This window comes from Oncorhynchus tshawytscha, unplaced genomic scaffold, assembly GCF_018296145.1.
Source record: "Oncorhynchus tshawytscha isolate Ot180627B unplaced genomic scaffold, Otsh_v2.0 Un_contig_17244_pilon_pilon, whole genome shotgun sequence".
Lineage (NCBI taxonomy): Eukaryota > Metazoa > Chordata > Actinopteri > Salmoniformes > Salmonidae > Oncorhynchus > Oncorhynchus tshawytscha.
This window is the reverse complement of record NW_024608764.1, coordinates 15,001-31,666: the sequence shown is the minus strand read 5'-3', so window position 1 is coordinate 31,666 and position 16,666 is coordinate 15,001. Positions and strand designations below refer to the sequence as shown.

Genomic DNA, 16,666 nt, shown 5'->3' with positions numbered 1-16,666 from the left:
ACTGAAGGACAGTACGGCAGGTCATATGTTATTTTATAGAAAGACCAGCTGACTGAAGGACAGTATGGCAGGTCATATTTTATTTTATAGAAAGACCAGCTGACTGAAGGACAGTATGGCAGGTCATATGTTATTTTATAGAAGTAGAAAGACCAGCTGACTGAAGGACAGTATGGCGGGTCATATGTTATTTTATAGAAAGACCAGCTGACTGAAGGACAGTATGGCAGGTCATATGTTATTTTATAGAAGTAGATTTGGTTGACCAATAACAGTCTTCCAAAATGCCGTCACAGCTCTACTTACAGAGTTGTCTATGAGAACATAAACACACACAGTCACAACAACACACACAGTCACAACAACACACAGTCACAACAACACACACAGTCCCAACAACACACAGTCACAACAACACACATAGTCACAACAACACACACAGTCACAACAACACACACAGTCACAACAACACACACAGTCACAACAACACACACAGTCACAACAACACACACAGTCACAACAACACACATAGTCACAACAACACACACAGTCACAACAACAGCTCTACCTACAGAGTTGTGTATGAGAACATAAACACACACAGACGTACCTCTTTCTCTGTGTCTTCGTACTCCTTGACTCTCTCCACGGCCACAATGTTGGTTTCCAGATCTGAAGACATCCTCACTAGCCAGGTCAGAGAGGCCGTCAGCTACAGGACAGAGAGACAGAGATACAGAAAGACAGGGGCAGAGAGAAGGAGAGGCAGAGAGAGACAAAGTGAGAGAAAGAGGCAGAGAGAAGGAGAGGCAGAGACAGAGAGAGACAGAAAGACCGAGGCAGAGAGAAGGAGAGGCAGAGACAGAGAGAGGCAAAGTAGAGTCAGAATGGTTTGAGTCACAAAGTATTAAAAGCTATCTATGATGTCATCTATGAACAGCTGAGACTCACACATGAGGTCTCAGGACTGACAGGGTTAAACAACCTGGGGTCTCAGGACTGACAGGGTTAAACAACCTGGGGTCTCAGGACTGACAGGGTTAAACAACCTGGGGTCTCAGGACTGACAGGGTTAAACAACCTGGGGTCTCAGGACTGACAGGGTTAAACAACCTGGGGTCTCAGGACTGACAGGGTTAAACAACCTGGGGTCTCAGGACTGACAGGGTTAAACAACCTGGGGTCTCAGGACTGACAGGGTTAAACAACCTGGGGTCTCAGGACTGACAGGGTTAAACAACCTGGGGTCTCAGGACTGATAGGGTTAAACAACCTGGGGTCTCAGGACTGACAGGGTTCAACAACCTGGGGTCTCAGGACTGACAGGGTTAAACAACCTGGGGTCTCAGGACTGACAGGGTTAAACAACCTGGGATCTCAGGACTGACAGGGTTAAACAACCTGGGATCTCGGGACTGACAGGGTTAAACAACCTGGGGTCTCGGGACTGACAGGGTTAAACAACCTGGGGTCTCAGGACTGACAGGGTTAAACAACCTGGGGTCTCAGGACTGACAGGGTTAAACAACCTGGGGTCTCAGGACTGACAGGGTTAAACAACCTGGGGTCTCGGGACTGACAGGGTTAAACAACCTGGGGTCTCAGGACTGACAGGGTTAAACAACCTGGGGTCTCAGGACTGACAGGGTTAAACAACCTGGGGTCTCAGGACTGACAGGGTTAAACAACCTGGGGTCTCAGGACTGACAGGGTTAAACAACCTGGGGTCTCAGGACTGACAGGGTTAAACAACCTGGGGTCTCAGGACTGACAGGGTTAAACAACCTGGGGTCTCAGGACTGACAGGGTTAAACAACCTGGGGTCTCAGGACTGACAGGGTTAAACAACCTGGGGTCTCAGGACTGACAGGGTTAAACAACCTGGGGTCTCAGGACTGACAGGGTTAAACAACCTGGGGTCTCAGGACTGACAGGGTTAGACAACCTGGGGTGAGTTTCACAGAAACACAAGGATCATCTTTAACTTGAAGATCCTCATTCATCCACTGCCTGTTTTGGGGGAAGGGGGGGGGGTGGAAACTAAACCAAAGAATGAAGGGAACTCATCCGTTTAAAAAAAATGAAACACCAATTCCTACGGTTCAGGTGTCCACACACACACACACACACACACACACACACACACACACACACGTTACTGACCTGTAGTGCGTATGAAATGGACAGGCCCATGATCCCAGGGCTGAGGCTCTCTCTAGCCATCACAGCAAACAGAGCAGCAAACATTACGATACAGTTCCCTACAAACTCCAGACGCACCGCCAGCCACCTACAACACAGAGATATTAGAGACATTACGGTACAGTTCCCTACAAACTCCAGACGCACCGCCAGCCACCTACAACACAGAGATATTAGAGTCATTACGGTACAGTTCCCTACAAACTCCAGACGCACCGCCAGCCACCTACAACACAGAGATATTAGAGACATTACGGTACAGTTCCCTACAAACTCCAGACGCACCGCCAGCCACCTACAACACAGAGATATTAGAGTCATTACGGTACAGTTCCCTACAAACTCCAGACGCACCGCCAGCCACCTACAACACAGAGATATTAGAGACATTACGGTACAGTTCCCTACGAACTCCAGACGCACCGCCAGCCACCTACAACACAGAGATATTAGAGACATTACGGTACAGTTCCCTACAAACTCCAGACGCACCGCCAGCCACCTACAACACAGAGATATTAGAGACATTACGGTACAGTTCCCTACGAACTCCAGACGCACCGCCAGCCACCTACAACACAGAGATATTAGAGACATTACGGTACAGTTCCCTACAAACTCCAGACGCACCGCCAGCCACCTACAACACAGAGAGATATTAGAGACATTACGGTACAGTTCCCTACAAACTCCAGACGCAGGTGAATGTTAATAGTACCTGCTATAAATGTTGACCAGGTCTCATTAGTATGTAGTTTGTTTTAAAAATATTTTATATCTCAACATGACTTATTGATTCAACCAATAAAGGTGTGTGTGTGTGACCGCGCTCCTCGGTTGGCTACGATGCTGGGGTAGTATGCTTTCTGGTTGTGGTCAACTCGACCGTCACTCTCCCTGATGAAGCGTTCCTGCTCCCCAAAGGCTCGGATGACGCTGGCGCCTAGCAACGTCTCGTTGAAGTGTGTGTAGACCGGGGAGCGACTGACCGACTCCAGACGCTTCAACTGACGAGACGACGCCACGTAGAAACGCTGTGGGGAGGGATGACACGGAGGGATGACACGGAGGGATGACACAGAGGGATGTGATGGAGGGATGACACAGAGGGATGTGATGGAGGGATGACACAGAGGGATGTGATGGAGGGATGACACAGAGGGATGACACGGAGGGATGACATGGAGGGATGACATGGAGATGGACATGAGATGATGACATGGGATGACATGAGGAGGGATGACATGGAGGGATGTGATGGAGGGATGACATGGAGGGATGACATGGAGGGATGACATGGAGGAATGACATGGAGGGATGTGATGGAGGGATGATATGGAGGGATGACATGGAGGAATGACATGGAGGAATGACATGGAGGGATGTGATGGAGGGATGACATGGAGGAATGACATGGAGGAATGTGATGGAGGGATGTGATGGAGGGATGTGATGGAGGGATGTGATGGAGGGATGTGATGGAGGGATGACATGGAGGGATGTGATGAGGGATGACATGGAGGGATGTGATGGAGGGATGTGATGGAGGGATGACACGGAGGGATGACACGGAGGGATGTAATGGAGGGATGACATGGAGGGATGACATGGAGGGATGTGACATGGAGGGATGACATGGAGGGATGTGATGGAGGGATGACATGGAGGGATGACATGGAGGGATGACATGGAGGGATGACATGGAGGGATGACATGGAGGGATGACATGGAGGGATGTGATGGAGGGATGTGATGGAGGGAGATGAAATAACAGTGAGTAGGGAGAGAGGGATCTCTCTCTCATCCCAACTCTCTCTCTCACCACCCTCTCTCTCTCTAACCCCCCCTCAGCAACCCACCTGGACAAAGAAGTAGAGTATCCCCAGAGGAGGTATGATAATAGCCACTAGTGGAGTAGCGATCAGTATGACCACACAGGATCCTACTACGTTGAACATGGAGCCCATGAACATCTTAATGATACTGGGGAGAGAGGAGAGATAAGGCGGCATTACATGGTACCAACAGCAGGCGACAGGGAAATATTTACTTCTATAAGGCAGCATTACATGGTACCAACAGCAGGCGACAGGGAAATATTTACTTCTATAAGGCAGCATTACATGGTACCAACAGCAGGCGACAGGGAAATATTTACTTCTATAAGGCAGCATTACATGGTACCAACAGCAGGCGACACACAAATTTCAGACAATTTCACATTTTCATAAATACACAATACACAAAAATGTTACAGACATAATAAAATCGACAACTTAAAAAATGAAATAAAAAATAAATAATTTAAGGATTTTATATATCTATATATAAATATATCTATATATCTATATATTTTCTGTAAAAACCTTGGGATGATAGAGTCAATGGTGTCTGTCTCCTTGGAAAAACGGTTCACCAGGTTACCGCTGGGGGTGCGCTCGAAGAAGGACATGGGGGAGCGCAGTACGTTGTACAGCATGGACTGGTGGAGGTAGCGTGATGCTAATATACCACCGATAGAGACAGAGATGGAGTAGCAGAACACAGCTATGCCTGAGAGAGAGGGGGTGGTATGGGGACAGAGAAAGGGGGTATGGGCGAGAGAGGGGGGGGGAGATGGTGAGAGAGGGAGGAAGGGGTATAGGGGAGAGAGAGGGGGGGGGGGTGAGAGAGAGGAAGGGGACAGAGATAGGGGAGAGGGGGGGGGGTATAGGGGAGAGAGGGGGTATGGGGACAGAGATGGTGAGAGAGAGGGGACAGGGGGGGGGGATGAGGGGGAGGGGGGTACGGTGAGAGAGAGAGAAGGGAAGGGGGACTATGAGGGATACCACCCACAGAGAGAGGAGAGAGGTAGACCCCCAGAGCTCATGTACACCCCAGGGGAGGGGGAAGGGGGTATAGGGGAGAGAGGGGGGTACGGGAGAGAGAGGGGAAGGGGGTATAGGGGAGAGAGGGGGACAGGTGAGAGAGAGAGGGGAAGGGGAAAGAGTGAGAGGGAGGAGAGCAGAGGGGGAGGGGGAGGGGAGTAAGGGAGGAGAGAGGGGAGAGAAGAGAGTGGGGAGGAGAGTGAGGGGAGGGGGGAATTGGGAGAAGAGAGAGGAGAGAGGAAGGGAGAGAGTTGAACATGAAGACTTGTAGACAGACCAGGATACCACCCACAGACACAGAGACTAACACACACCAACGTCCTTACCCTGTGAGGCCCCCAGAGCTCCGTACACCCCCAGTCTCATCTCTCTGCTGGGCTGGGTTCCGTTGACGACTGGGTCGTCAGTCCACAGACTGAGCCAGTAGTTAGAGAAGAGAGAGGCGAAGTGGTGACTGAAGAACAGGAAGATACTGACACAGGACAACACCACCCCTATAGCCTTCATATACTCCCAGAATACTGACAACTTCACCTAGAGGGAGAGAGAGAGAGACAGAGACAGAGAGCGAGAGAGAGTGAGAGAGACCAAGAGAGAGACAGAGAGTGAGAGAGAGAGAGAGAGACAGAGAGAGAGAGAGACCAAGAGAGAGACAGAGAGTGAGAGAGACCAAGAGAGAGACAGAGAGTGAGAGAGAGAGAGAGAGAGACAGAGACCAAGAGAGAGACAGAGAGTGAGAGAGACCAAGAGAGAGACAGAGAGTGAGAGAGAGAGAGACAGAAGAAGGAAGAGCGAGAAAGAGACCAAGAAAAGAGAGGAGAGAGACCAAGAGGGAAGAGAGCGAGTGAGAGAAAGAGACCAAGAAAAGAGAGGAAACCAAGAAAAGAGGGAAGAGAAAGAAAGAGACAAAGAAAAGAGAGGAGAGAGAGAGAGAGAGAAAGAAAAGAGGAGAGAGGCCAAGAGGGAAGAGAGCAAGAGAGAAAGAGACCAAGAAAAGAGAGGAAAGAGAGAAAAGAGAGAGAAAGAGAGAAAGAGAGACCAAGAAAAGAGAGGAGACCAAGAAGAGGGAAGAGAGAGAGAGAGAAAGAGAGACCAAGAAAAGAGAGAAAGAGACACCGAGAAAGAGAAAAAAAGAGGAGAGGTTCAATGTAAGAGATGGACAGTTGCTCTGAGGCTCTGGTATACTACATTGACTGTTAATAGGGAGTCATTTAAGATCTCACACACACAGCCTCTTACCCGCCCGGTGTTGGCCTTGTCAGCCTCTGTGATTCTCCCCACCTCAGCGTTCTTGGCCTTCTTTCCCAGGACCTCTCCTTCTGTCCTCACTGCTGATGTACTGGAATGGTTCTGACTGGAGACACAGACAGACAGACAGAGAGAGAGAGACAGAGTCAGAGAGACAGAGAGAGAGAGAGAAGAGAGAGAGAGAGAGAGTTGTACTGGTATGGTTCTGACTAGAGACAGAGAGAGTGTGCCAGAGATTTGAGATGTTTGTAGAGTTTAGCGTGAGCTGTAAAGCCAGGGATTTCAGCAGAGTGGAGTGTTCACTCACCCAATCACAGCAGCAGGAAGTCCATTCTCCAGTCCTCTCTTTGGTGCAGAGTCTAGACATCCCAGAGAAGAGACCTGGTCAGACCTTTCACTGATTATAGGGAGTACATCACACACTCTAGACTCAAAACACACGCACACTATCTCACACGCACACACAAGCACAAACACACACACACACACACAGATAGAATAACCCTAGCAGCATTAGCACCACACAAAGCAGGGTCAGAACAGCTCCAGGGAAACACCTGCCCCTTAGCAGTGGTCTCAGGTCAGATCCCCACGCCCCAATCCTAACCTTAACTACTAGGATAGAAACTAAGGAGCAGGGTTGAGCAGTATCCAGATGGGAAAAGGGGGAGATACCTAAGTCCGTTGTACAACTGAATGCATTCAACTGAAATGTGTCTTCCGGGGGTTTAACCCAAACTCCCCTGAATGTCATACTGTTTCTGTACCATACCGAGGTGTATGGTATTACCAGAAGTGCACACAAGGGGGCGCTGTTTCCCCCCCCCAAAAAAAACACACAAAACAATTTAGGCACCAGGGATCTTAATCCAGGAACAGGGGGGGTTGAATATCTCTGCTGTAACCAAGACTCTTCATCCTGACATCCAGCTACTTATTAAGTTAGCAAACCAAACGCAGAGCTGGAGTCCTGAACTGGAGAGAACTTATTTCAACACATCTTTAGATGTCTTATAGTTCAACTTGAACTTTAAGAGTTGTATAAAACAGTGGAGTGGCTCGTAGCGAGGAAGTCGTACCGTCTGTATGTCTGAAACACTTCTTTATACAGTATACGCAGTATATCTCCCAAGCCTACTAAGGATGTTTCCCAAATGCACCCTATTCCCTAAATAGTGCACTACTTTTGATTGAGGTATGATGGGGCCCCGGGTCAAAAGTAGTGCACTATATAGGGAATAGGTAAGTCGTGCACTATACAGGGCTCTGGTCTAAAGCAGTGCACTTTACAGGGAATAGGGTGCCCTTCGGGAAGTACACTGAACCTGACCCCAGAGATATCTGTTATAATGATACCAACCAGGGTATATCCATCACATCATGTTGTAATGATACCAACCAGGGTATCCATCCAGCATCACTGATATCATGTTATAATGATACCAACCAGGGTATCCATCCAGCATCACTGATACCATGTTGTAATGATACCAACCAGGGTATCCATCCAGCATCACTGATATCATGTTATAATGATACCAACCAGCATCACTGATATCATGTTATAATGATACCAACCAGGGAATCCATCCAGCATCACTGATATCATGTTATAATGATACCAACCAGCATCACTGATATCATGTTATAATGATACCAACCATCAGATATCATGTTATAATCCATCCAGCATCACTGATATCATGTTCTAATGATACCAGTGAGATAAACTCTCCGTGTTGTCACAACTAAATGGTTTTAAACATCACCCCATGCTCATGTCAAAAGTGCTTCTGTGTCTTCAAACCCTTGACAAGATGCTGTATAACTCAAATTGATCAGAACATTTCCACCCAAACTATTAAATTTTGTCATTGCCAGCCAGAATCTCATGCAGTTCCTTCCCCATCACACTCAGACCCCAGGATCCAGCCCCACTCAACCATGACACCTCACAGTCTCAGCCCATTGCCCAGCCATCACACTCAGACCCCAGGATCCAGCCCCACCCAACCCAGACACCTCACAGCCTCAGCCCATTGCCCAGCCATCACACTCAGACCCCAGGATCCAGCCCCACCCAAACCTGACACCTCACAGCCTCAGCCCATTGCCCAGCCATCACACTCAGACCCCAGCCATCCAGCCCCACCCAACCCTGACACCTCACAGCCTCAGCCCATTGCCCAGCCACCATCACACTCAGACCCCAGGATCCAGCCCCACCCAAACCTGACACCTCACAGCCTCAGCCCATTGCCCAGCCATCACACTCAGACCCCAGCCATCCAGCCCCACCCAACCCTGACACCTCACAGCCTCAGCCCATTGCCCAGCCATCACACTCAGACCCCAGGATCTAGCCCCACCCAACCCTGACACCTCACAGCCTCAGCCCACTGCCCAGCCATCACACTCAGACCCCAGGATCCAGCCCCACCCAACCCTGACACCTCACAGCCTCAGCCCATTGCACAGCCATCACACTCAGACCCCAGGATTCAGCCCCACCCAACCCTGAGAACTCACCCATCACTCAATCAGCCCTCCTCCCAGCCATCCAGCCCATCACTCAATCAGTCCTCCTCCCAGCCATCATCACTCAATCAACTCTCCTCCCAGCCATCCAGCCCAGAACCCACCCATCATCACTCAATCAGCCCTCCTCCCAGCCATCATCTCTCAATCAGCCCTCCTCCAAGCCATCCAGCCCAGAACCCACCCATCACAGTGTCAGGTTGTAGAGTTGAAAACAACATGGGCTTGGACCAGGAGGACCTGTGTTTTCTCTGAGTGCTGCTGTAGTGTAGCTGACATGCAAACACATGCATGGGCCAGGCTGTCTTGTGTGTCCATACTGCAGGGCCATCTTTACACAGCCTTTACATGGCCTACCACCCTTGTCTCATAGCCCCAGATCAGAGTGACCTCAAACCCTCAGATCAGAGTTACCTCATACCCTTAGATCAGTGACCTCGTGACCTCATACCCTCATATCAGAGTGACCTCATACCCTTAGATCAGTGACCTCATGCCCTCAGATCAGTGACCTCATGCCCTCAGATCAGTGACCTCATACCAGTGACCTCGTGACCTCATACCCGCATACCAGAGTGACCTCATACCCTCATATCAAAGTGACCTCATAACCTCATATCAAAGTGACCTCATACCCTCAGATCAGTGACCTCATACCAGTGATCTCATACCCTCAGATCAGTGTGACCTCATACCCTCAGATCAGAGTGACCTCATACCCTCAGATCAGAGTGACCTCATACCCTCAGATCAGAGTTACCTCATACCCTCAGATCAGAGACCTCATACCCTCAGATCAGTGACCTCATACCCTCAGATCAGAGTGACAATCTGAAATCAGCGACACTGATGTGAAAAATAATTCCTGGAATTCCACCCAACTAAACCAATTATTTTTTTATTTTTTTATCTCCACACCAGTCCTGTAGCCTGACCCCTGTACTCTCCTAACAGATCAGGAGGGTGGAACAAAGCTACCAGTCCAGATCAGTAGTGTTTGTTAAGGGAAATAGGGAGGAGACAAGGAGAGGTAGCCTGTATTAGGATAGAAACCCTGACTAAACCAAGGCTGTGTCCCAGATGGCAATCTATTCCCTACATAGAACTCATATGGCTCTGGTCCAAACAAGTACACTACATAGTGAATATGGTTCCATTTGGGACACAACCCAAGTCTCCTAGGGGGACAGACAACCAATCAAACCTTCAGTATCCTCCTCCTCCCTCCCCTCTTCTGAATGGCAGACAGGACAAAAAAGGGGGATGAAAGAAAGAGAATGAGAGCGAGAGAGAGAGAGACAGAGAGAGACAGAGAGAGAGAGCAAAGGAGAGCGAGAGAGCACAAGAGAGAGAGCAAAGGAGAGCGAGAGACAGAGCGAAGGGAGAGAGAGAGAGAGAGAGAGAGAGAGAGAGAGCGAGAGAGAGAGAAAGAAAGAGAGAGCGAAAGAGAGAGAGAGAGCGAAAGAGAGAGAGAGAGCGAAAGAGAGAGAGTGAAGAGAGAGAGAGAGAGAAAGAGAGAGTGAAGGAAAGAGAGAGAGAGTGAAGGAGAGAGAGAGAGAAGAGAGTGTGAAGGAGAGAGAGAGAGGAGAGAGAGAGAATGAGAGAGAAGAAGAGAGAGAGAGAGAGAGAGAGAGAGAGAATGAGAGAGAAGAAGAGAGAGAAAGAGAGAGTGAAGGAGAGAGAAGAAGAGAGAGAAAAGAGAGGAGAGAGAGAGAAGAAGAGAGAGAGAAGATAGTGAAGGAGAGAGAAGAAGAGAGAGAGGGAGAAGAGAGGACAGAGAGAAAAAGAGAGAGAGGAGAGAGGAGAGAGAGAATGAGAGAGAAGATGAGAGAGAAAGAGAAGAAGAGAGAGAGAGAAGGAGAGAGAGAGAGAGTGAAGGAGAGAGAGAGAGAGTGAAGGAGAGAGAGAGAGAAGAGAGTGAAGGAGAGAGAGAAAGATAGAGTGAAGGAGAGAGAAGGAGAGAGGGAGAAGAGAGGACAGAGAGAAGAAGAGAGAGAGGAGAGAGAGAGAATGAGAGAGAAGAGAGAGAAAGAGAGAGTGAAGGAGAGAGAAGAAGAGAGAGAAAAGAGAGAGAGAGAGAGAGAGAGAGTGAAGGAGAGAGAGAGAGAAGAGAGAGAAAGAGAGAGAGAGGAGAGAAAGAAAGAGAGAGTGAAGGAGAGAAAGAAAGAGAGAGTGAAGGAGAGAAGAAGAATGAGGAGAAGAGAGGAGAGAGAGAAGAAGAGAGAGAGAAGAGAGAGAAAGACAGAGAGAAGAGAAGAGAAGAGAGAGAAAGACACGAGTGAAGGAGAGAGGAGAAAGAGGGAGAGGAGAGGAGAGAGAGAAGAAGAGAGAGAGAGAAGAGAGAGAAAGACAGAGAGAAGAGAAGAGAAGAGAGAGAAAGACATGAGTGAAGGAGAGAGGAGAAAGTAGAAGGAGAGAGAAGAGAGAGATGAGGGAGATGAGAAAGAGACAAACGTAAAAATACATTAATTAGAAAAACAATAGTGAAAGGCAGGGTTGGGAAGTAACTGACTACATGTAATACATTAAATGACTATAGTGTAGAGATGTAGCTAGCTAGCTAGCTGCTGATGATGATGAAGATAACATATGTCACCTGATTCGTCATCTTCCTGCTCTTTGTTGGCGTAAGTCCTGAGGAACTCAGCGAAGGCCCCGTCCCGTGCCATCAGCTCCAGGTAGGAGCCCCTCTCAGTGATCTCTCCCTCCACCATCACCAGGATCAGATCTGCCTGGGGCAGGAAGCTCAGACCGTGGGTCACCAGGACACGAGTCTACGGAGACAGAAACACACACACAGAGGGTCAGAGTAGGGCTTTTTAAATAGATCCAGTATATTAAGGGATTTTAGCTGAATTGACAGATTGAAGATAGATATGGTACACAGACACAATCCATGTCTCAGTTGTCTCAAGGCTTAAAAATCCTCCTTTACCCAGGTATCCTCCCCTTCATCTTTAACCAGGTCTCCTCCCCTTCATCTTTAACCAGGTCTCCTCCCCTTCATCTTTAACCAGGTCTTCTCCCCTTCATCTTTAACCTGGTCTCCCCCTTCATCTTTAACCTGGTCTCTTCCCCTTCATCTTTAACCTGGTCTCCTCCCCTTCATCTTTAACCAGGTCTCCTCCCCTTCATCTTTAACCAGGTCTCCTCCCCTTCATCTTTAACCAGGTCTCCCCCTTCATCTTTAACCAGGTCTCCCCCCTTCATCTTTAACCAGGTCTCCTCCCCTTCATCTTTAACCAGGTCTCCTCCCCTTCATCTTTAACCAGGTCTCCTCCCCTTCATCTTTAACCAGGTCTCCTCCCCTTCATCTTTAACCAGGTCTCCTCCCCTTCATCTTTAACCTGGTCTCGCCCCTTCATCTTTAACCAGGTCTCCTCCCCTTCATCTTTAACCAGGTCTCCCCCCTTCATCTTTAACCAGGTCTCCTCCCCTTCATCTTTAACCAGGTCTCCTCCCCTTCATCTTTAACCAGGTCTCCTCCCCTTCATCTTTAACCAGGTCTCCTCCCCTTCATCTTTAACCAGGTCTCCTCCCCTTCATCTTTAACCAGGTCTCCTCCCCTTCATCTTTAACCAGGTCTCCTCCCTTCATCTTTAACCAGGTCTCCTCCCCTTCATCTTTAACCAGGTCTCCTCCCCTTCATCTTTAACCAGGTCTCCCCCCCTTCATCTTTAACCAGGTCTCCTCCCCTTCATCTTTAACCAGGTCTCCTCCCCTTCATCTTAACCAGGTCTCTTCATCTTTAACCAGATCTCCTCCCCTTCATCTTTAACCAGGTCTTCTCCCCTTCATCTTTAACCAGGTCTCCTCCCCTTCATCTTTAACCAGGTCTCCTCCCCTTCATCTTCAACCAGGTCTCCTCCCCTTCATCTTTAACCAGGTCTCCTCCCCTTCATCTTTAACCAGGTCTCCTCCCTTCATCTTTAACCAGGTCTCCTCCCCTTCATCTTTAACCAGGTCTCCTCCCCTTCATCTTTAACCAGGTCTCCTCCCCTTCATCTTTAACCAGGTCTCCCCCTTCATCTTTAACCTGGTCTCTGGACCCCTTCATCTTTAACCTGGTCTCTTCCCCTTCATCCTTAGAACCTGGTCTCCTCCCCTTCATCTTTAACCTGGTCTCGCCCCCTTCATCTTTAACCAGGTCTCCTCCCCTTCATCTTTAACCAGGTCTCCCCCTTCATCTTTAACCAGGTCTCCTCCCCTTCATCTTTAACCAGGTCTCCTCCCCTTCATCTTTAACCAGGTCTCCTCCCTTCATCTTTAACCAGGTCTCCTCCCCTTCATCTTTAACCAGGTCTCCTCCCCTTCATCTTTAACCAGGTCTCCTCCTTCATCTTTAACCAGGTCTCCTCCCCTTCATCTTTAACCAGGTCTCCTCCTTCATCTTTAACCAGGTCTCCTCCCCTTCATCTTTAACCAGGTCTCCCCTTCATCTTTAACCAGGTCTCCCCCTTCATCTTTAACCAGGTCTCTGGGTCCCCTTCATCTTTAACCAGGTCTCCTCCCCTTCATCTTTAACCAGGTCTCCTCCTTCATCGTTAACCAGGTCTCCTCCTCTTCATCTTTAACCAGGTCTCCTCCCCTTCATCTTTAACCAGGTCTCCTCCCTTCATCTTTAACCAGGTCTCCTCCCTTCATCTTTAACCAGGTCTCCTCCCTTCATCTTTAACCAGGTCTCCTCCCCTTCATCGTTAACCAGGTCTCCTCCCCTTCATCGTTAACCAGGTCTCCTCCTCTTCATCTTTAACCAGATCTCCTCCCCTTCATCTTTAACCAGGTCTTCTCCCTTCATCTTTAACCAGGTCTCCTCCCCTTCATCTTTAACCAGGTCTCCTCCCCTTCATCTTTAACCAGGTCTCCTCCCCTTCATCTTTAACCAGGTCTCCTCCCCTTCATCTTTAACCAGGTCTCCTCCCCTTCATCTTTAACCAGGTCTCCTCCCCTTCATCTACACTGATTGAAGTGGATTTAACAGGTGACATCAATAAGGGATCACCTGGATTCACCTGGTCAGTCTGCGTCATGGAAAGAGCATGTTTTATACACTGAGTGTATATACAGTACATATACTGTATATTTTGAATGAACAGCTGACTGAAGACTGGACGGCCGGGGATTTGTGAGGTTGAGTCCGTTTCAAAGATGGTGGATAAATTAAGATAGTTCACTTAGGCCATTTACCATTTACCTTAGTTCATTGACTGTATAATATGAACCACATACCAGCTGGGTCTGGTCTGTTTAGTTCATTGACTGTAGAGGAACCAGGTACCAGCTGGGTCTGGTCTGTTTAGTTCATTGACTGTATAATATGAACCAGGTACCAGCTGGGTCTGGTCTGATTAGTTCATTGACTGTAGAGGAACCAGGTACCAGCTGGGTCTGGTCTGATTAGTTCATTGACTGTAGAGGAACCAGGTACCAGCTGGGTCTGGTCTGTTTAGTTCATTGACTGTAGAGGAACCAAGTACCAGCTGGGTCTGGTCTGATTAGTTCATTGACTGTAGAGGAACCAGGTACCAGCTGGGTCTGGTCTGTTTAGTTCATTGACTGTAGAGGAACCAGGTACCAGCTGGGTCTGGTCTGTTTAGTTCATTGACTGTAGAGGAACCAGGTACCAGCTGGGTCTGGTCTGTTTAGTTCATTGACTGTATAATATGAACCAGATACCAGCTGGGTCTGGTCTGATTAGTTCATTGACTGTATAATATGAACCAGGTACCAGCTGGGTCTGGTCTGGTCTGTTTAGTTCATTGACTGTAGAGGAACCAGATACCAGCTGGGTCTGGTCTGATTAGTTCATTGACTGTAGAGGAACCAGGTACCAGCTGGGTCTGGTCTGATTAGTTCATTGACTGTATAATATGAACCAGGTACCAGCTGGGTCTGGTCTGATTAGTTCATTGACTGTAGAGGAACCAGATACCAGCTGGGTCTGGTCTGTTTAGTTCATTGACTGTAGAGGAACCAGATACCAGCTGGGTCTGGTCTGTTTAGTTCATTGACTGTATAATATGAACCAGGTACCAGCTGGGTCTGGTCTGATTAGTTCATTGACTGTATAATATGAACCAGGTACCAGCTGGGTCTGGTCTGATTAGTTCATTGACTGTATAATATGAACCTGGTACCAGATGGGTCTGGTCTGATTAGTTCATTGACTGTAGAGGAACTAGGTACCAGCTGGGTCTGGTCTGTTTAGTTCATTGACTGTAGAGGAACCAGATACCAGCTGGGTCTGGTCTGTTTAGTTCATTGACTGTAGAGGAACCAGGTACCAGCTGGGTCTGGTCTGTTTAGTTCATTGACTGTATAATATGAACCAGGTACCAGCTGGGTCTGGTCTGTTTAGTTCATTGACTGTATAATATGAACCAGGTACCAGCTGGGTCTGGTCTGATTAGTTCATTGACTGTATAATATGAACCTGGTACCAGATGGGTCTGGTCTGATTAGTTCATTGACTGTAGAGGAACCAGGTACCAGCTGGGTCTGGTCTGTTTAGTTCATTGACTGTAGAGGAACCAGATAACAGCTGGGTCTGGTCTGTTTAGTTCATTGACTGTATAATATTAACCAGGTACCAGCTGGGTCTGGTCTGATTAGTTCATTGACTGTAGAGGAACCAGGTACCAGCAGGGTCTGGTCTGTTTAGTTCATTGACTGTAGAGGAACCAGGTACCAGCTGGGTCTGGTCTGATTGGTTCATTGACTGTATAATTAGGAACCAGATAACAGCTGGGTCTGGTCTGATTAGTTCATTGACTGTAGAGGAACCAGGTACCAGCTGGGTCTGGTCTGATTAGACTGTGTCTGAAGGAAGACACGGTCACTGTCCTGACGAGTAGACCCGCCCCTAACGAGTAGACCCGCCCCTAACAAGTAGTCCCGCCCCTAACGAGTAGTCCCGCCCCCAGCAAGGACGTCCCATAACGTGTGTGTGACATCCTATAAAGGAAGACACACACAGTGTCACCAGCACGAGTCTACAGAGACAAAAATCAGTCACACACACAGAGAGAGTCACACTGTAAACCAAATCCAAACCACATCCCTATTATAAACCCTGACCTCTGTTTTGGGGTTACGACCTCTTACCCTGTCCTTGAGGACTCCCTGAGGCCCGACAACCTTCTCGAAGATGTGTTTGCCCACGTGGGCGTCGACCGCCGACAGAGGATCGTCCAATAGATAGACAGCACAGTCGCAGTAGACTGCCCTGGCCAGACTGACCCTCTGCTTCTGACCACCTGACAGGTTCACACCCTGAGGAGGAGGGGGAGGAGGAGGGAAGACACCCATGTTAAAATACAACCATCAATACTGCCAGTACCCAAGGCCAGACATGGGTTCTCCATTCACTACCTGTACAGTAGGATACATTATCTCAAGACACACAGGGGGTGTTTCAAACCAACAACCTGGTTCCTTCCCTGGGCATACCAGTGGGTCCCAGCACTTACAAAACCAGTGACCATGGCCTCACCTTCTCCCTGATCTAACCCTAACACCCACCAGACCCCCTCCTGTCCTCACCTTCTCCCCAATCGAACCCCCTCCTGTCCTCACCTTCTCCCCAATCGAACACCCACCAGACCCCCTCCTGTCCTCACCTTCTCCCTGATCTAACCCCCACCAGACCCCCTCCTGTCCTCACCTTCTCCCTGATCTAACCCCCACCAGACCCCCTCCTGTCCTCACCTTCTCCTGATCTAACCCCCACCAGACCCCCTCCTGTCCTCACCTTCTCCCTGATCTAACCCCCACCAGACCCCCTCCTGTCCTCACCTTCTCCTGATCTAACC

At 48.9% G+C, this 16,666-nt stretch overlaps 1 protein-coding gene across 1 annotated transcript in view; it reads right to left on the bottom strand.

The window, feature by feature from the left end:
* The window catches only part of abcc1 (ATP-binding cassette, sub-family C (CFTR/MRP), member 1), a gene marked incomplete at its 5' end in the record, with an annotated part of 45,048 nt that overhangs the window by 15,693 nt on the left and 12,689 nt on the right, over positions 1-16,666 (bottom strand). The window contains 10 exon segments of the mRNA XM_042313614.1: positions 611-712; positions 2,164-2,290; positions 3,028-3,236; positions 4,062-4,185; positions 4,569-4,755; positions 5,396-5,603; positions 6,309-6,423; positions 6,625-6,676; positions 11,452-11,629; positions 15,960-16,127. Coding sequence (XP_042169548.1) covers positions 611-712; positions 2,164-2,290; positions 3,028-3,236; positions 4,062-4,185; positions 4,569-4,755; positions 5,396-5,603; positions 6,309-6,423; positions 6,625-6,676; positions 11,452-11,629; positions 15,960-16,127 — 1,470 coding nt within the window.